Source organism: Piliocolobus tephrosceles, chromosome 16 (genome assembly GCF_002776525.5).
Source record: "Piliocolobus tephrosceles isolate RC106 chromosome 16, ASM277652v3, whole genome shotgun sequence".
Taxonomy (NCBI): Eukaryota; Metazoa; Chordata; class Mammalia; order Primates; family Cercopithecidae; genus Piliocolobus; species Piliocolobus tephrosceles.
Genome location: NC_045449.1, coordinates 60,359,553 through 60,375,540, shown reverse-complemented (window position 1 = coordinate 60,375,540; position 15,988 = coordinate 60,359,553). Strand labels below are relative to the sequence as shown.

At 43.8% G+C, this 15,988-nt stretch overlaps 1 protein-coding gene across 4 annotated transcripts in view; it reads right to left on the bottom strand.

Moving 5' to 3' along the window:
- The window catches only part of PRKCA (protein kinase C alpha), a 502,110-nt gene that overhangs the window by 100,109 nt on the left and 386,013 nt on the right, over positions 1-15,988 (bottom strand). For all 4 annotated transcript variants that reach the window (XM_023212008.2, XM_023212011.2, XM_023212010.1 and 1 more), the window contains 3 exons: positions 13,739-13,895; positions 12,569-12,703; positions 11,961-12,057 (listed from right to left, as the gene is read on the bottom strand). In XM_023212008.2, coding sequence (XP_023067776.1) covers positions 11,961-12,057; positions 12,569-12,703; positions 13,739-13,895 — 389 coding nt within the window. The remainder of the gene's footprint in view (positions 1-11,960; positions 12,058-12,568; positions 12,704-13,738; positions 13,896-15,988) is intronic.

The following is a 15,988-nucleotide window of genomic DNA, read 5'->3' as shown; positions in this document are numbered from 1 at the left end:
TTTTTTTTTTTTTTTTTTTGAGATGGAGTCTTGCTCTGTTGCCCAGGCTGGAGTGCAGTGGCCGGATCTCAGCTCACTGCAAGCTCCGCCTCCCGGGTTCACGCCATTCTCCTGCCTCAGCCTCTGGAGTAGCTGGGACTACAGGCACCTGCCACCTTGCCCGGCTAGTTTTTTGTATTTTTAGTAGAGACGGGGTTTCACCGGGTTAGCCAGGATGGTCTCGATCTCCTGACCTCGTGATCCGCCCGTCTCGGCCTCCCAAAGTGCTGGGATTACAGGCTTGAGCCACTGCGCCCGGCCTTCTAATAGCTCTTTGGTAGTGTCTTTAAGGTCTTCTATATATGTGATCATGTCATCTGCAGACAGAGACTATTTTACTTCTTCCTTTCTGATTTAGATGCCTTTTCTTTTTCTTGCCTAGGTGCACTGGTAGAACTTCCAGTACTGTGTTGAATAGAAGTGGAAAGAATAGGCATCCTCATCTTGTTTGTGATCTGAAAGGAAGAACTTTCAGCTTTTTACCACTGAGTAGGATGTGAGCTGTAGGCTTGTCATAAATGGCTATTATTATGTTGAGGTACATTCCTTTATACCTAATTTGTTGAGAATTTTTATTTTGAAAGGATGTTAAATTTTGTCAAATCCTTTTTCTGCATCTATTAAAATAATCATACAATTTTTATCCTTCATTCTATTAACGTTGTATATCACATTGATTATGTTAAACCATCCTTGCATCACAGGAATAAATCCTACCTGATCACAGTGTATCATCCTTTTAATGTGATGGTGAATTTGGTTTGATAGTATTTTGTTGAGAATTTTTGCATCTCTGTTCATTGGAAATATTGGCCTTTAATTTTATTTTCCTGTCATGTCCTCGTCTGGATTTGGTATCAGGGCCATGCTGGCCCCATAAAATGAACTCATACATGTTCTTTCCCTTTCAGTGTTTCGGAAGAGTTTGAGAAGGATTGGTATTAATTCTTATTTAAATGTTTGGTACAGTCTGGGTTACTGTGCCCAGCAAAAGGAGAACAAGGCTTGAGGCTAGTTCAGTTGAGGCCAGGAGTTTGAGACCAGCCTGGGTAACACATCAAGACCTCATCCCTACAAATTAGCTGGGTGTGGTGGTGCATGCCTGTAGTCCCAGCTATTCAGGAGGCTAAGGCAGGAGGATCACTTGAGCCCAGGAGTTTGAGCTGCAGTGAGCTATGATTGTGCTACAGCACTGTAGCCTGGGCAACAGAGTGAGACCCTGTCTCTTAAAAAGTGTTTGGTAGCATTCACTAGTGAAGCCATTAGGTATTGGGCTTTTCTTTCCTGGGAGATCTTTGATAACTGGTTCTACCTCCTTACTCATTATTGGCCTACTCAGATTTTCTATTTTTTTATGATTCAGTCTTGGTAGGTTGTATGTTTCTAGAAATTTATTCGTATCTTCTGGGTTATCCAATTTGTTGGTGTGTAACAGTTCAGAGTAGTCTCCTATGATCTTATGTATTTCTGTGGTATCAGTCGTAATGTCTCTTTCATTTCTGACTTTATTTATTGGTCTTCTCTCTTTTTTCTTAGTCTAGCTAAAGGTTGATCAATTTTGTTTTATGTTTTCAAAAAAATTAACTCTTAGTTTTGTTAATCTTTTCTTTTTTTTGAGAGAGAGTCTAGTTACTCTGCCCAGGCTGCAGTGCAGTGGCTATTCACAGGCACAACCAAAGCTGCTCCACAGCCTCAAATTCCTGAGCTCAAGCCATCCTCCTGCCTCAGCCCTCTAAGTAGCTGGGACTACAGGCACATGCCACTGTGCCTGGCTTGCTTATCTTTTCTACTGTCCATATCTTTCTCCAAACTTGGGAAGTCTGAAGTCAATTTTTTTTTTTTTAAGACAGTCTTGCTCTGTCACCTAGGCTGGAGTGCAGTGGCATAATCTCAGCTCACTGCAATCTCTGCCTCCCAGGTTCAAGCGATTCCTGTGCCTCAGCCTCCCGAGTACTGGGACTACAGGCATGCACCACTACACTTATTATTATTATTATTTGTATTTTTAGTAGACATGGGGTTTTGCTATTGTTGGTGAGGCTGGTCTCGTACTCCTGGCCTCAAGTGATCCACCTGCCTCAGTCTCCCCAAAGTGCTGAGATTAGAGGCATGAACTACCACACCTGGGCCATCATTTCTTTATATAAACTTTCTGCTCCTTTCTCTTCTTCTCTTCTAGAATTTCCACAATGCAAATGTTAGCCCTTTTGATGTTGTCCCATAAATCCCACAGGCTTTCTTCATTCCTTTTCATTTTTTTCTGTTTTCTTCTGACTTGGTAATTTTAAATGACCTGTCTTTAAGTTCATGGATTCTTTCTTCTGCTTGGTCAAATCTGCTGTTGCTACTCTCTATTGAATTTTTCATTTCATTCATTGTATTCTTCACCTCCAGAATTTGTTTGGTTCTTTTTAAAAGCGATTTATAATCGTTTTATTGAGCTCTTGTTTTTCTGATTTTGTTGTCTGTATCCTCTTGTAGCTCTCTGAGCTTCCCTAAAACAATTAAATTCTTTGTCAGGTCATTTTTAGATCTCCATTTTTTAGTAGTTGCTTACTGGAATATTGTGTTCTTTTGTGAAGTCATGGCTTAACTTTTCATGTTCCTTGAAGTGCTGTCCTTTGAAGTCTTGTTCCTTCAAATGCTGTCTTCACATTTGAAGGAGGCAGTCACCTCCTCCTCATTCCTTATTGACTGGCACCAGGAGAGAAATGCCTTCACCAGGCAGCCTGTCTATGGATAACAAGCCTCTCTTAATCCTTTTCTATGGATGCACCTGCTCTACATTTCTTTTTCTCTCTTGAGGGCTAATTCTTGACATTGCATGCCTTCTTTCAATCCTGCAAAGCTAGGTTAGGTGCTAAGAGCCCACTGTTGGTTTTCCCTAGAATGGTATCCTGAAATACTCAAGTACCTTCTCCCAATCCCACAGAGTTGAGCTGGCCATCTGCATATGCTTGCATTCACTGTCCACGGGGGCACACTTAGGGAGCCAGTGTGGGGGTGGGGGGTGAGGTGTGCAGAGTTTGGGAACAGTAGATGAGGTGTCTCAAGCAGCTTGTGGATGGGCTTCCTGATGGAGTCCGTAGAACAGTTCAGAAGGTCAGCAGCTTCTCTTTCCTGCTCTTGGCCTCTCCCCATCTCTCAGTCATGCTGATTATCTCAGCAAGCTGGGCGAGGTGAGAAAGAAGTGGGGCTCTTGGGCAGTGTTCTGGATGGCTGGGGGAGCTGGGTGCTTACAATGCTCTCACTTTCCCCCATAGGAGGAATTACAGGTGAGGGAGTCTGTCTTGGCTCTGAGCAGTGCTGCCTTGGGGGAGAGGTAATGCAGATAAAGTAAAACTAGTTCTTCCTACCCTCTTCAATGTGTTTATTTGTGGATGTTTTTCCTCCAAGAGTGTGCTGAAACTTCTCTGCTGGCCTCCCAGACTCCTACAAAGATACTCTTGTCCATAGGTAGTTGTCAAAATTGATGTGTCTACAGGGGAATGATGGTGAAAGCTCCTATTCCACTACTGTGCTAACATCTGGCTTTAGATTCTGTTGTGACAATGTGGCTCTAGAGGATTTCCAAGATAAGGCGAAATGTAGCTATTGACTTTTTAGAATTTATGATTATGTGATTATTCAGCTGACAATCTGCTTCAAATCACAAGAGGTAGATAGACTGGGTTCCTCTGGGATGACTTGTCTAATGGGTAGAAGAATTTCCAAGGCTTTCTCAACTCTCTGAGGAGACAGGCTAGGTGTGAGGACGATGGTCTATGACTGGGAAAAATCAGACTAATTATGAGGGGGTTGACTTGAGGTTCTAAGGCAGAGCACAGATGCTTACGGCTGAGTCAGGCCAACGTGGCATTAGCAACCTGGGAGCAGGTACAAAAGGCAGGTCCCTCAGATGCCAAAGCTCTTGATCAGGTATGCACTCAAGTTCAAATAACCTTCACCAGCCTCCTGGGTGCCAGGTGTCAGGAGAAAGTGGGTGAAAGCAGAGATGAACTGGGAAGCCTGTCTGCTGAATACGTCATCAAGATAGCAGTATTCGGGTTCACCCTCAGGTACTAAGAAACTATAAATGTTGGAATAACCAATCCACTGGTCTGTTCTCAGAAATAAGTCCTTGATAACAATGTCTAATGCTCAAAACAGGGTTCTAAGAATGCTCTTACCAAAAAAAAAAAAAAAAAAAAAAAAAGAATGCTCTTACCTCTTGATAGCACCTCATTTGCACATATAAATAATTTTCCATAAATATAAGTCAAAATCAAATTTGGGCAAATCATGTCTATTGCATATAATTAGCAAACATTTATTGGGCACTTACTCTATGCCAGGTACTAGTCTAAGCAACTTACATAAGTGAACTGAGTGAATCCTCACAGCAGTCCTATGCAGCAGGCTCTATTATTATCTCCACTTCATAAACAAGGAAAACAAAAGTCAGAGAGTTGAAAGAACTTATCCAAGATCATCAGCTGGGAAGTGGCAGAGCGGGGATATGAAACTATGGCTGTTTTAAATTGCATATTCCTTCTAGGAAAATACCATGCTCAAACATTGAGTAATCTGTCCCAGGTCATACAACTGGGATATAAAAGGGGCAGGATTTGAACCTAGAAGTCTGGGTCCAACACTGAGGCTTCTAACCACTATGCAATACCACTTCTCATATGAAAGTAATATAACATGCCCAGCAAAGAAACTGCCTAGCATCTGACCATCACACAGCGGGCACTGTCATGATCCCCCTGCTTTCATCACTCCTCTATCAACATCACAACGCCTGCTCCCCAGGAAGGGACAGGGTGGGAACCGGTCCTCAAAACCGCACTTCATTTTTCACACCTGGCTATAAATTTCTCTCTTTATAAGAACTTTAAAAGAATTTCCCTTCAGAGAGCTCACACAAGCTTCAAGGGACACTGCAATTTAAATAAATTCATCTTGTTTTCTTGGGTCCTGATACTCAAAAGAGTAATATGTGATATATTATCCATCAACTTTCTAATGGGACATCATTTTTCATTTTATTCTGACAACAGAAATATCCCATCGCAGACGAAGCCCCAGGTGTGCTGCCTCTTAGCTGTCTTCGTTCTGCTACAAGTGTCTTTTTGGTTTATTTTAATGTTAGATGTTTAACTTGCTCTGGAATAGAGCAATGGTGTATAGAGCAATGGTGTATAGAGACGGCAATGGTGTATAGAGCCAGGAATGGTGTACAGAGACAGCAATGGTGTATAGAGCCAGGAATGGTGTGCAGCAAAAGTTACGGTTACAGTAAGAAAAGGAAAAGGCCAAGGTGCTTTTAGCTTCTTATTTTGCTCTATTTTTAAAATGATGAACGAAATAATAAATGACAAAAACAATAAAAAGCCTGGACAATTGAGCAGAATTGAATGGTGTAGGCTCATTTAAGGAAAGCTGCTTGACTTTTTAATATTAGAATCTCCATTAACTGTCAACAGCACATGGAGTAGATAAGCAACCCCACAGGTAGAAATGAGTTCACTGAAAGTCCATTCCCAGCTAAAAGCCATCAAAATGCAAATTAAAAGTAGTCACTGTGATACTGGAGCAAAATGAGCAAATGTGTGTTTCGTTTTGTGAAACCTGAAGCATGGAGAAGGGAGATGTGGTCTCTTCACCATTTGTTCTGAAGCGCCTTCAGCCCCAGGTCCATGGCTGGGGTTATTTGCCCTTCTGGCTTGATTTCTCTTGAGGTTGCAGGATTGGGGAAGAAGGTCTTGGATAGAGTAAACAGCCCTAGGGAAGAGGGGCCAAGCTTAGGAGAAAGGCTCTGCACAGGAGGAAGGGGGGTTGAGGAAACGAAGGAATGTAACTCTGGGCATAGGAAGTGGCTGGATCCCAGGCAGGCCTAGAAACTGGTCCCAGAACTCCCTTCCCCTCACCTTTACCCTTCCCCTAACTCTCAGCCCATTTTCTTGATTCTAGGACAACTCCAAGGCTCTGAAGGTAGATGTAGCCCAAATAGGCTCACGGAAAGAAACAACTGATGGATAAACATGAAACAAAAATACTAAGCTTACTAAAAGCCATGGAAATGAAATGCAAATGATAATAAGAACTTCTAGAATTGTTTTAAAAGAGGGAAAGATGTGGCTAGAAGATACCTTTTTTTTTTTTTTTTTTTAAACCATTGGAAATGTGAATGTAGCATGTAACTCCCTGGGTACAGCTCAAGATGTGAACGATTCAGATCCCAGATTTTGTAAAAGATCAGAGAGCAACATTACACCAACAAAAGTCCTGGACCTTCATGTGAATCCAATCAGTAGTCAATCAACTGTGACGTTTTTGTTGTTAACATAATCACTTCTCTAATGAATTATTAGCTGCAACAACCATTATGATTACACTTGTGTTGATTCTTGGTGTGATTTACATCAATTTTTTTTTTTTTTTTGAGATAGAGTCTTGCTCTGTTGCCTAGGCTAGATTGCAGTGGTGCGATCTCAGCTCACTGTAGCCTCCACCTCCTGGGTTCAAGCAATTCTCTGCCTCAGTCTCCCGAGTAGCTGGGATTACAGGTGCCCGCCACTATGCCTGGCTAATTTTTTGTATTTTCAGTAGAGACGGGGTTTCACCATCTTGGCCAGGCTGGTCTTAAACTCCTGACCTCGTGATCCACCACCTTGGCCTCCCAAAGTTCTGGGATTACAGGCGTGAGCCCCCGCGCCCGGCCAAATCATCTTTCATATGTGCTCACTTTTCAGTTTGTAATCGAGACCCAGCATCAAACCATTGAATAGAGAAGGGTCAGTGCAAGCTGACTTCTCACTGTGGTGTTATATTCACTGCCCTGCCAACAGCTAATATCAGAACGTATCAGGATATTAGTTCTATTTATAACTAATAGAAAAACATAACTAGTTATCCTGACCTATTTTTTTCCATTTACAGTTAAGCATGCCAATGCCCAGAGAGGTCACATAATAAATAAGTGACAAAACTAGGATGTGATTCTAGAGCCTATGGGCTCAACCAGAAGTTGGCAAACTCTGGGCCACGTCTGGTCTGCTAGCTGTTTTTGTAAGTAACTTGTTATTGGAATACACCAACACTGATTTGTTTATGTATTTGTGCTCTTTTGAGCTGCAACGGCAGAGTTGAGTGTTATACCAGACACTGCATGGCCCACAAAGCCTAAAATATTTATTCTCTGACTACGTACAGAAGAAGTTTGCTGAGCAGAGCTAACCCATCCTCTGCACTGCCTCTAATGCAAGGTGGACCTTTTCCCAACTCTGGCCGTGAGCCTGATCACAGGGAGCAGAGACCAAGGAGTGAGAGGAAAGAACAGGAATCTCATTTGTCCTCAATAGTGCCCGGAGATTCAGGGGAATCACTGGCCAGCACAGGGGATATGATAAGCTCCCTGCTTTTTCCCAAAGATTTTTGCAGCAGGGCCCACAGGTACAGAACGTAAGCTCCACAGAAAGCAGGCACTGTCTGCTTAGCCCACTGCTGGCACCTTACTTTAACCAATGGAAAAATGCATCATTTATGTCTGTGAATCAGGGACCACGTGTACTTTACTTGATGACAAACATGGAACAGATTAAAGGCCCAGAGACGCAGTGTCCACGAATATCGCAATCAAGGCTCTGGCTTGTTTTGTCTTGTAGGAGAATGAACGGCTCTAGCAGGATCTGTACTAGCGAGGAAGGTCATCTCCAGCCACCCTGGAATATTCCTTGGCTCCGAAGAACTCCACTCACCACTCACTGGTCAATCTGTTTGCCAAGATTTGAGAACCAACCATTTAAATTGCAAAAATGTTCCATCTAATTGTCGAATGAATACTAACGCGGTGGCAGAGTTGTAAATGCTCATTTGGTTTCTCTTTCATCCAGCGGAATGACTTTTGATTTCTGGAGAAGGATTTGAAAACCGCATGCAGGGAACCCTTTTTAGAAAACAGAGCCAGACATGGAAGGATAAGGACAGACTGGACACTGTGTGATGCCACTGAGTGATGCCTGTTCCCAGCGGGACGAACCCTCATGTGTATTTCAACCAATACAGATTCATCATTGAACTTAACAAAAATATCTTACTCAGCTGAATCAAACTGTTACTGGAGGGTGGCAAAGTATGAAAGAGTGGGTAGGGAAGAAAAGACTAATGTGATGGAAAGCAAGTTAGAAAGGCAGTTATTTGGTGAGAAAGGGCCCAGAGAGGGGAGCCTGGAGACACTGAGAAGCACTCATGCTACAGACTGAGAAGGAGGAAACGGGGTGGGGGCTCAAAGAGGTGCTTCAAATCGGACCTGATGCCAACTGGCACCCTGTTTGCAAAGCCTGGCTGCCACCCAGAACTGCTCAAATGTGGATGCCAGCCTTTCTGCCCTGGTGCATCCCTTCCCAGTAACTTGGCACTGGGGAAGTCTTGCAACTCTCACATTTATAGACCTCAACAAAACACCATTATGTGATTGAACCCCTGCCTAAAATCAGATCTGAATATGCATTTTTAAAATGAAGCATGGCAGCTGTCATAAAATTCTCAGCATCTTTTTGATGCCATCCTCTAGTGGCTTTCTGCCCAGTCTCTCACAGTTGTTTTTTTTTTAAATGCTCTAAGCAAATGAACTAATGTAATTTGAGTAAAATCTAGGAACTATAAGCTGAAAGGTATTTAAAGCAAAGGCTAGAATGCAGTTCATGTAGATGCTCCAGGCATAGACCTCAGTAGGCTGAACAGCAGAGCCTTCACCCCATGCAACTCTGCTGACGCCACCTCTCCCCAGGATAATGCATGATATTTAGAGGAATTCAATATCATGCATTATTGAATGCATGATTCAATGGGCTGGCGCTCCTGCCTTGGGCTGGCGCTCCTGCCAAGTCCACAGCCCTCTCGGGAGGAGGAATAGTAACCAGCAACACACCCGGGGCCTCTGACCAGCCTCCCAAGAGAAATGCTTTGCGTTTGCTCAGGGCCTCTGGCCTGTATTTTGTTTTTGTTTGTTTAGAACTCTGACCTTTATAAAAAGCTGAACTCACTGCCCAGAAAAACAGGAGGTTTACTCACCAGGAAGCCACGACAATGAAGCACAAAGAGTGGGTCAATACTTCTCCAGCAGCAAAGCTAAGTCTCAGACATTACTGTGAGGAACCCCATGGGGAACGCCCGTGCTGTTCCTCCCTCGAATGCATTCTTTCTGCGCCAGCAGCCCCTGACCCAGTGACTGTTCGTGATCAACACCACAGCATAACGTTCAGTAAGGAAGGTTCTTTCTGGCTCCTCAGGTTCCTCCCCTGCCTGAGACAGCTGAGGAATGCTGGCACTCAGTCCTGAAACTCTCTCTAGAAGGATCCATCCGTCACAGAGGTGGTGTGACATCAGGGATGGGGCTCAAGAAGGTGGTCCTCTCTAGTACCCCGGATCTGCATCTTCAGCTGCAGGGTAGGGGTGGAAACAGATAATGAAGCAAGGGAAGAAATACAAATTGAAAAAGAGCTACGCCTGGCATAGACACCTGAACCTGCCCCAAAACCCTGACTTTCATCTTTGCACTTGAATTCCTCTAAATATCATAAGGCCTCTTTGAAAAGAATCTCATTCTTTTCTATCGATAGACAAATAGTAGATACACAGATACACACACATATTTATATTTATACATATTCTAATATATATAACTATACAAATACTTTTTTAAAATTATTTTTTCTCTCCTCTATTTTTGAAGAGCAGAGACTGCCAGCTGGTTTTGACTGGTTGGATCCTACTGGTGTCTAAAGCAATAGATGCATATTTGACCTACATAGAGTTCTAAGATTTTGTTTGTTTTCTTGAGTCAGGGTCTCACTCCGTTGCCCAGGCTGGAGTGCAGTGGTGTGATCTTGGCTCACTGCAACTTAACTTCTGTCTCCCGCGTTCGAGTGATTCTCATGCCTCAGCCACCGAGTAGTTGGGATTATGGGCACATGCCACCACACCCTGCTAGTTTTTGCATTTTTCGTAGAGGCTGGGTTTCGCCACATTGCCCAGGCTGTTTTCAAACTTGTGAGCTTAAGCAATCTGCCTGCCTTGGCCTCCCAAGGTGCTGGGACTATAGGTGTGAGCTACCACATCTGGATAGTTCTAAAATTTTTTTTTTTTTTTTTGGAGACAGAGTCTTGCTCTGTTGCCCAGGCTGGAGTGCAGTGGCATGAATTTGGCTCACTGCAACTTCCGCCTCCCAGGTTTAAGCAATTCTCATGCCTCAGCCTCTGGAGTAGCTGGGAGTACAAGCGCATGCCACCAAACCCAGCTAATTTTTGTATTTTTAGTAGAGATCGGGTTTCGACATGTTGGCCAGTCTTGAACTCCTGACCTCAAGTGATCTGCCTGCCTCAACCTCCCAAAGTACTGGGATTACAGGAGTGAGCCACCGCACCCGGCCTGGTTCTAAGTTTTAACATTAGAACTCTGCCAACATTAAGATAAATCAGAATGTATCACATAAAAACCTGGATTTCTGTCTTCTCTTAAGAAGGAAGATTCGGCAACACAGGCCTGGACTTGCATGTGAGAAACATCAAGTTGGGCAGGGTAGCAGTAGCTGCCACCTGCAGACAGGGCTCAAGCTTACCAGCTTACCCCAGTCTCCACCACTCCCTACTGCCTCAATCCTGAGGCCTGCTGTTCACTGCCATTTATTATCTGTGAATCATTTCACTCATTGGTGCTCTCAAGGACATCTAACCAAAGAGCCCCTGCCACGAACATAGACTTTGCCACGAACATAGACTTTAACCAAACATCAGTTTAACAAAGTAATTGGAACAATTGCATGTTTTACATCCTTTGGGATTCATTCTCTCTGGGTAAGACCTATATGTTTCTTTTGTGGGGTGCATGTAGGAGGTTTATTATCCTCCCAAGACCACTCTTCCCCACCCCCCAGATCTGTCTGTTTCTTAGAGAACAACAGAAGAAGGAAAACAGAAGCAACAGCATCCCATTAGTGTCAACATTTCAGTAACAGTTCAGCACCTATACACGTGTGCGTGTGCATGTGTACTGCTCTAGAGTGGGGAAATTCCGGGAAATTCTAATGAGTCTGAAGAAGAGAAAGATTCACAAAGGAATTAACCAGTTACACAGACTGAAAAGGCTACTCTACGAGTCCCTCGAACAGCCAAAATTAAGGGTGATGAGAGAAGCAGAAAAATATTAGAAGTTGTGACTTTAAAACATAAGGAAGGTACTTAGAGAAAAGAACTGTTTACTAAAAGCTGAGATGTCTGGTAATGAAGAGGAGAAGGGAGAGAGAGGAGAAGAAAAAGAGAAGTAAGGAGCAGAGGAAGAGAAGAAAAAAGACCAGGGAATCCGGGACAGAGGCAAACACAAATACCAAGAGGAAGAAGAGAAGGAGTTGGCCTTTGCTGAACACCTGGAGCATAGATAAAAAAGGATCACACACAAAGGCATATTTGTTTAAGCTGGTCTTTCAGAACAAAATTAGGAACCTTGTACTTTCTGTAGGAAAAAAAAAAAAAGTCTCAGATGATAGCCTGATTACACACAAATGAGCTCCCAAGGAAAGGCCAAAATGACTTCCTCCTTTTCAGAAGAGCACAAGTCCTCCTTTGTAAGAACAATCCTGCCCCTCAGAGCCTGCTTCTCTCCCCCAGTGATGCACAAATCGATCTCTTATGCAAAAATCAACCATGCTCTCATTTCTGGGATATTTCCAGTTTCCATTTTCTAAGTGATAAGAGTCATAAAAAGTCAACAGCTTGCAAAGGAAAGGGAGTGAACAACATTTATGTTTTTAAATAAAGAAAAAGATCATTAACATTTAGATTACTTTTTTGCCTTTCAAAAATGTGACCATGCTATCTCGGCTGTTCCTGAAGTCAGGCTTTCTAAAGGAAAGGTGTTTCCAGGCATTTTGTTATCCTCACCTCGAATTTCTGCCTGAGTTCCATGTTTCCTTCTTCGTCCCCTTCTGGAATGGGTACATTGTAGTACTCACCTTCTTCTTGGTTAAGCAACTTGTACCTTTCAAAGACAGGAGAAAAAGAGTTACCACTGCAAGTTTAGCAAGCCTTCTCCTGAACCCCTAGTCAAGCTGTTTTGTGAAATGCATCCTATGGAGAGGCTACACCCAGAGAAGGAGACATTTGACTTTTTAAAATGTTTATATTTTTGAGACAGGGTAGCTCTGTTGCCCAGGCTGGAGGGCAGTGGTGAATCACGGCTCACTGCAGTCTCAACCTCCTGGGCTCAAGCGATCCTTAAGCCTCAGCCTCCTAAGTAGCTGGGACTACAGGTTATACCACCACGCCTGGCTAATTTTTGTATTTTTTGTAGAGATGGGGTTTCTCCATGTTGCCCAGGCTGGTCTCAAACTTCAGGGCTCAAGCAATCCACCTGCCTCGGCCTCTTGAAGTGCTGGGATTATAGGCATGAGGTACCATGTCCGGTCTCAACTGACATTTTAGAGACTGAAACCTAACTGTCTAAATGGTCTGATGCTTTGAGACATATTCAACCTCAGCGGCTTCCATACCATCCACTGGCTGGCATCTTCATTAGCTCCGAAACCCCAAAGGAAAGGGATCCCATGAAGTCATTCCTTGTTGTTCGATCCCAGTCCCAGATTTCTACAGACAGTCGTCGGTCTTTGTCTGAAGGTTTCAATTTGCTACAAGACACACACACATGCAAACACTAGGTTATTTTGATCATGGTTTCTTGGGAGATACCACCTGTACATGATTTGAGCCTGAGATAGAGAAATAGTATATTTGGTTCTCTTCGTGGTCCAGTAAAATACCAACCCCTTATGCTGGCAACCAAAGCGCTACAGGAGGAGTTAACAAACTACGACCCATGGGCCAAATCTAGCCCACTGTCTATTTTTATAAATAAAGTTTTATTAGAACCCAGCCATGGCTATTTGTTTACATATTGCCTATGGCTGCTTTGACACTAGAAAGTTGTATAGGTGCAACAGAGGCTATATGACCCACAAGGCCTAAAATATATACTACCTGATCCTTTATAGAGCAGAGCTTGCTGGTCCCTCTAGAATAGACAGCTATCTTTCTGGTTGTCCACAGAAAAACTGCTTCCTGTATACTAGTCTACAAAGGGGACCTCTTGCTTTTTGCTCAGCTGCACTCAGTCTTCCTGACTTATTTATTCCCTCCTTCCTTCTTCCCCTTCTACCATCTCTACCTCTGAAATCCTGGCAACCCTCCCGGCTGGCTTTAAGTGTCACCTTTTCCAGGAAGTCTTCTCTCTTTGAAGGCAAGAATGATCTTGTCATTTCAGTGGCAATAACACTTCCTATATTACTCACTCATTCTGTGGTCTAAAAATTATTTAAATTCTTGTCTTATGCCCTTCCCTAACTCTCAAAAGAACCTAAGTCCATCGAGAGGTGGACACACCGGATACATTTTTACATCATCTTTAATACCTTACACAGAATTGTTTATCCAGGTTAGATAATGATAATAATTTGAGGCCGGAATTATGCAACTCTTGGTAAATCAAATTACTATCTATCAAACAGGTGCTAATAGCTACCTCCCTAATGGCAGCCTGAGGAGGTCTTAGGACTGAAGACATGTTTAAAGACATTTATAATGAACCTACTTCATTACCTCAAATAATGAGGCGGGCAACTGCATGGTGTATAGGAACGAGATTTGATCAAGGAGAGACCACTTACAATGTAAAGGACTCATTCCACTGGGGATTTAGTGTGGAGCGGATGGTTTTGGTTTTTTGTTTGCTTTCATTCTTGGGATCAGGAATAAGTTTCAGCTTCACATAAGGATCTGAAAGCCCATTTGGATCCATAGGGATTAGATTTTTTGCATCTCGTACTGTGAAGAGAGAAGGAAGAAAACATTACAAAAAGAGAACGGACCTATATTGCCCAGTGTCCTGTGACAATACGAAGCTGAGTAAAAGAGAAGTCAGGATGGCATTTAAGGAGAGAGACGGTGGGAAGCCAAAAGCCTCTAACGCTCGACGTGAGAAAAGCTACCCACTGCCACCACCGACAGAGATAATAGGCATCGTGAGGGCCCTTGTGGGCGGGTCTTGGGACTCAGCACCAGCCTGGACTGGCAGCATCAGCAACACTCAGATATCTATTAGAAATGCAGATCCCACCCCAAACCTGCCGAAGCAGAATCTGTTATTTAACAAGATTCCCAGGTGACCTCTGCAGCCCCCAGGAGTAATGGTGCACCCTCCCCGCATGGAAGCAACCAGCCCGACCTGGTCCTTCTGGGTGGCCGCACATGCACCTGACCTCCCAGAAGGTATTGTCCCTTTTTGTGGGTAAAGGCCAATGGCTTCCAACTCTGCCTGTACACTGGAATCACAGGGTAAAGGCCAATGGCTTCCAACTCTGCCTGTACACTGGAATCACAAGGGAGTTGGGGAATGGGGGAGTTAAAAATTCTAATCCCCAGAATTAAACTAGAATCTCCAAGGAATGTGGTTCAAATATTCAGTTTTTAAAGCTCCTTGGGTGATTCTCCTGGGCAGCAGGACAAGCACCACTGCTGTATACAGCTGTAACTCAGAACTGCTGCCCGGTGCGGTCCATGGACCAGCGACATCTACATCACCCGGGAGCTCATTAGACATGCAGAACCTTGGGTCCCACCTCAGACTTAATAACTCAGAATCCTCACTTTAACAAGACCTCCAGGTGCTTCCAATGCAATCCTAGCTTGAGAAACCTGATATGGGAATCAAAAATAATTAGAAGGAAAGGCCATTTCGTCCACAGAAGAAAACAGGCTCAGAGATTTAAGAGCTGGCAGAGGCTCACAACCGTGAGAAGCTGTCTAATGCCACTGCACATCAACGTAAAAGGTAATTATCTACTGCTATGATGAAGGGACAAAGGCCTGAGCCTCCTACCCCAAATGCCTTCCTCATTATCTTCCCATGGCATCTTTCCCAGTGAGGCTGAATTACCAGATATGCAACTGATCAGACACCATCAACACCCGTATAACTGGGACCAGGCTCCCTGGTCCAGTGGTTCCCACAGTGTGGTCCCTGGACCGGCGGCACTGGCATCATCTCCTGAATCAGAACTCTGGGGTGGAGTCCAATGGTCTGTGTTTACCAAGCCTCCGGGTGATTCTGATGTCCCTAAATGTTGCAGAACCACAGATCTAGGCAATTAGCATAGTTTATCAGCATAGTTTAATTATTAAGAATTACAAAAAGAACTTTAGAAGAAGGCACTGGAGTTGTCAGTGGGCAGGGTTAGATGGGGAGGGGGCGGGGGGAGAATCCGAAAGATGTTGGGTCTTTGGACACAAATGAGGGAGGTACAGCCCTAAGATCAGAAGTCAGAGACAGGCATTGCCTTTACTAGTCTGTGGACCTACTGTGTGCCGCCTCCTGCCAGCCAACAGCCTTACATCCTCCTTACCTGGCAGCCTTACACAGGTGGGTAACAGATGGGACTATATTCAAATACAGAGGGGGAGGGGGCCGGCTCAGGCCTGCTAGCCACAGAGAAGTTGAACATATGTTTCTCGTACCCCATTTGTGCCTTCCAAGTATTTCTTCTCCTAAGAAAATATCGAACCTCATTCATCTCGGGGAGCAGATAGCACATAAATAAAACACACAGGTATGGTCCCTGTGGCTCAGCAGGTGTACCTGCAAACTCTGCCTCCTTCACCATGTAACCCTGAGCACTGGGAAGCTTTGTCTCTGAGCCTATGTTTCTTCATCTAGAAAAATGAAGAGGGGCATAATTCCAGTGGTATAGAATTGTTGGGAGAATCAAATGAAATAATGTTTATAAAACACCTTACATGGTTAGGGGCTTGGAAAATGAAAAAAAAAAAAAAATTCCATGATGTGGGTGCTCACTACACCCCAGGCATGATGGACTCGTTTCCACTCTTATCATGCTGAAATCTATAGGGCTGGAGGCCCC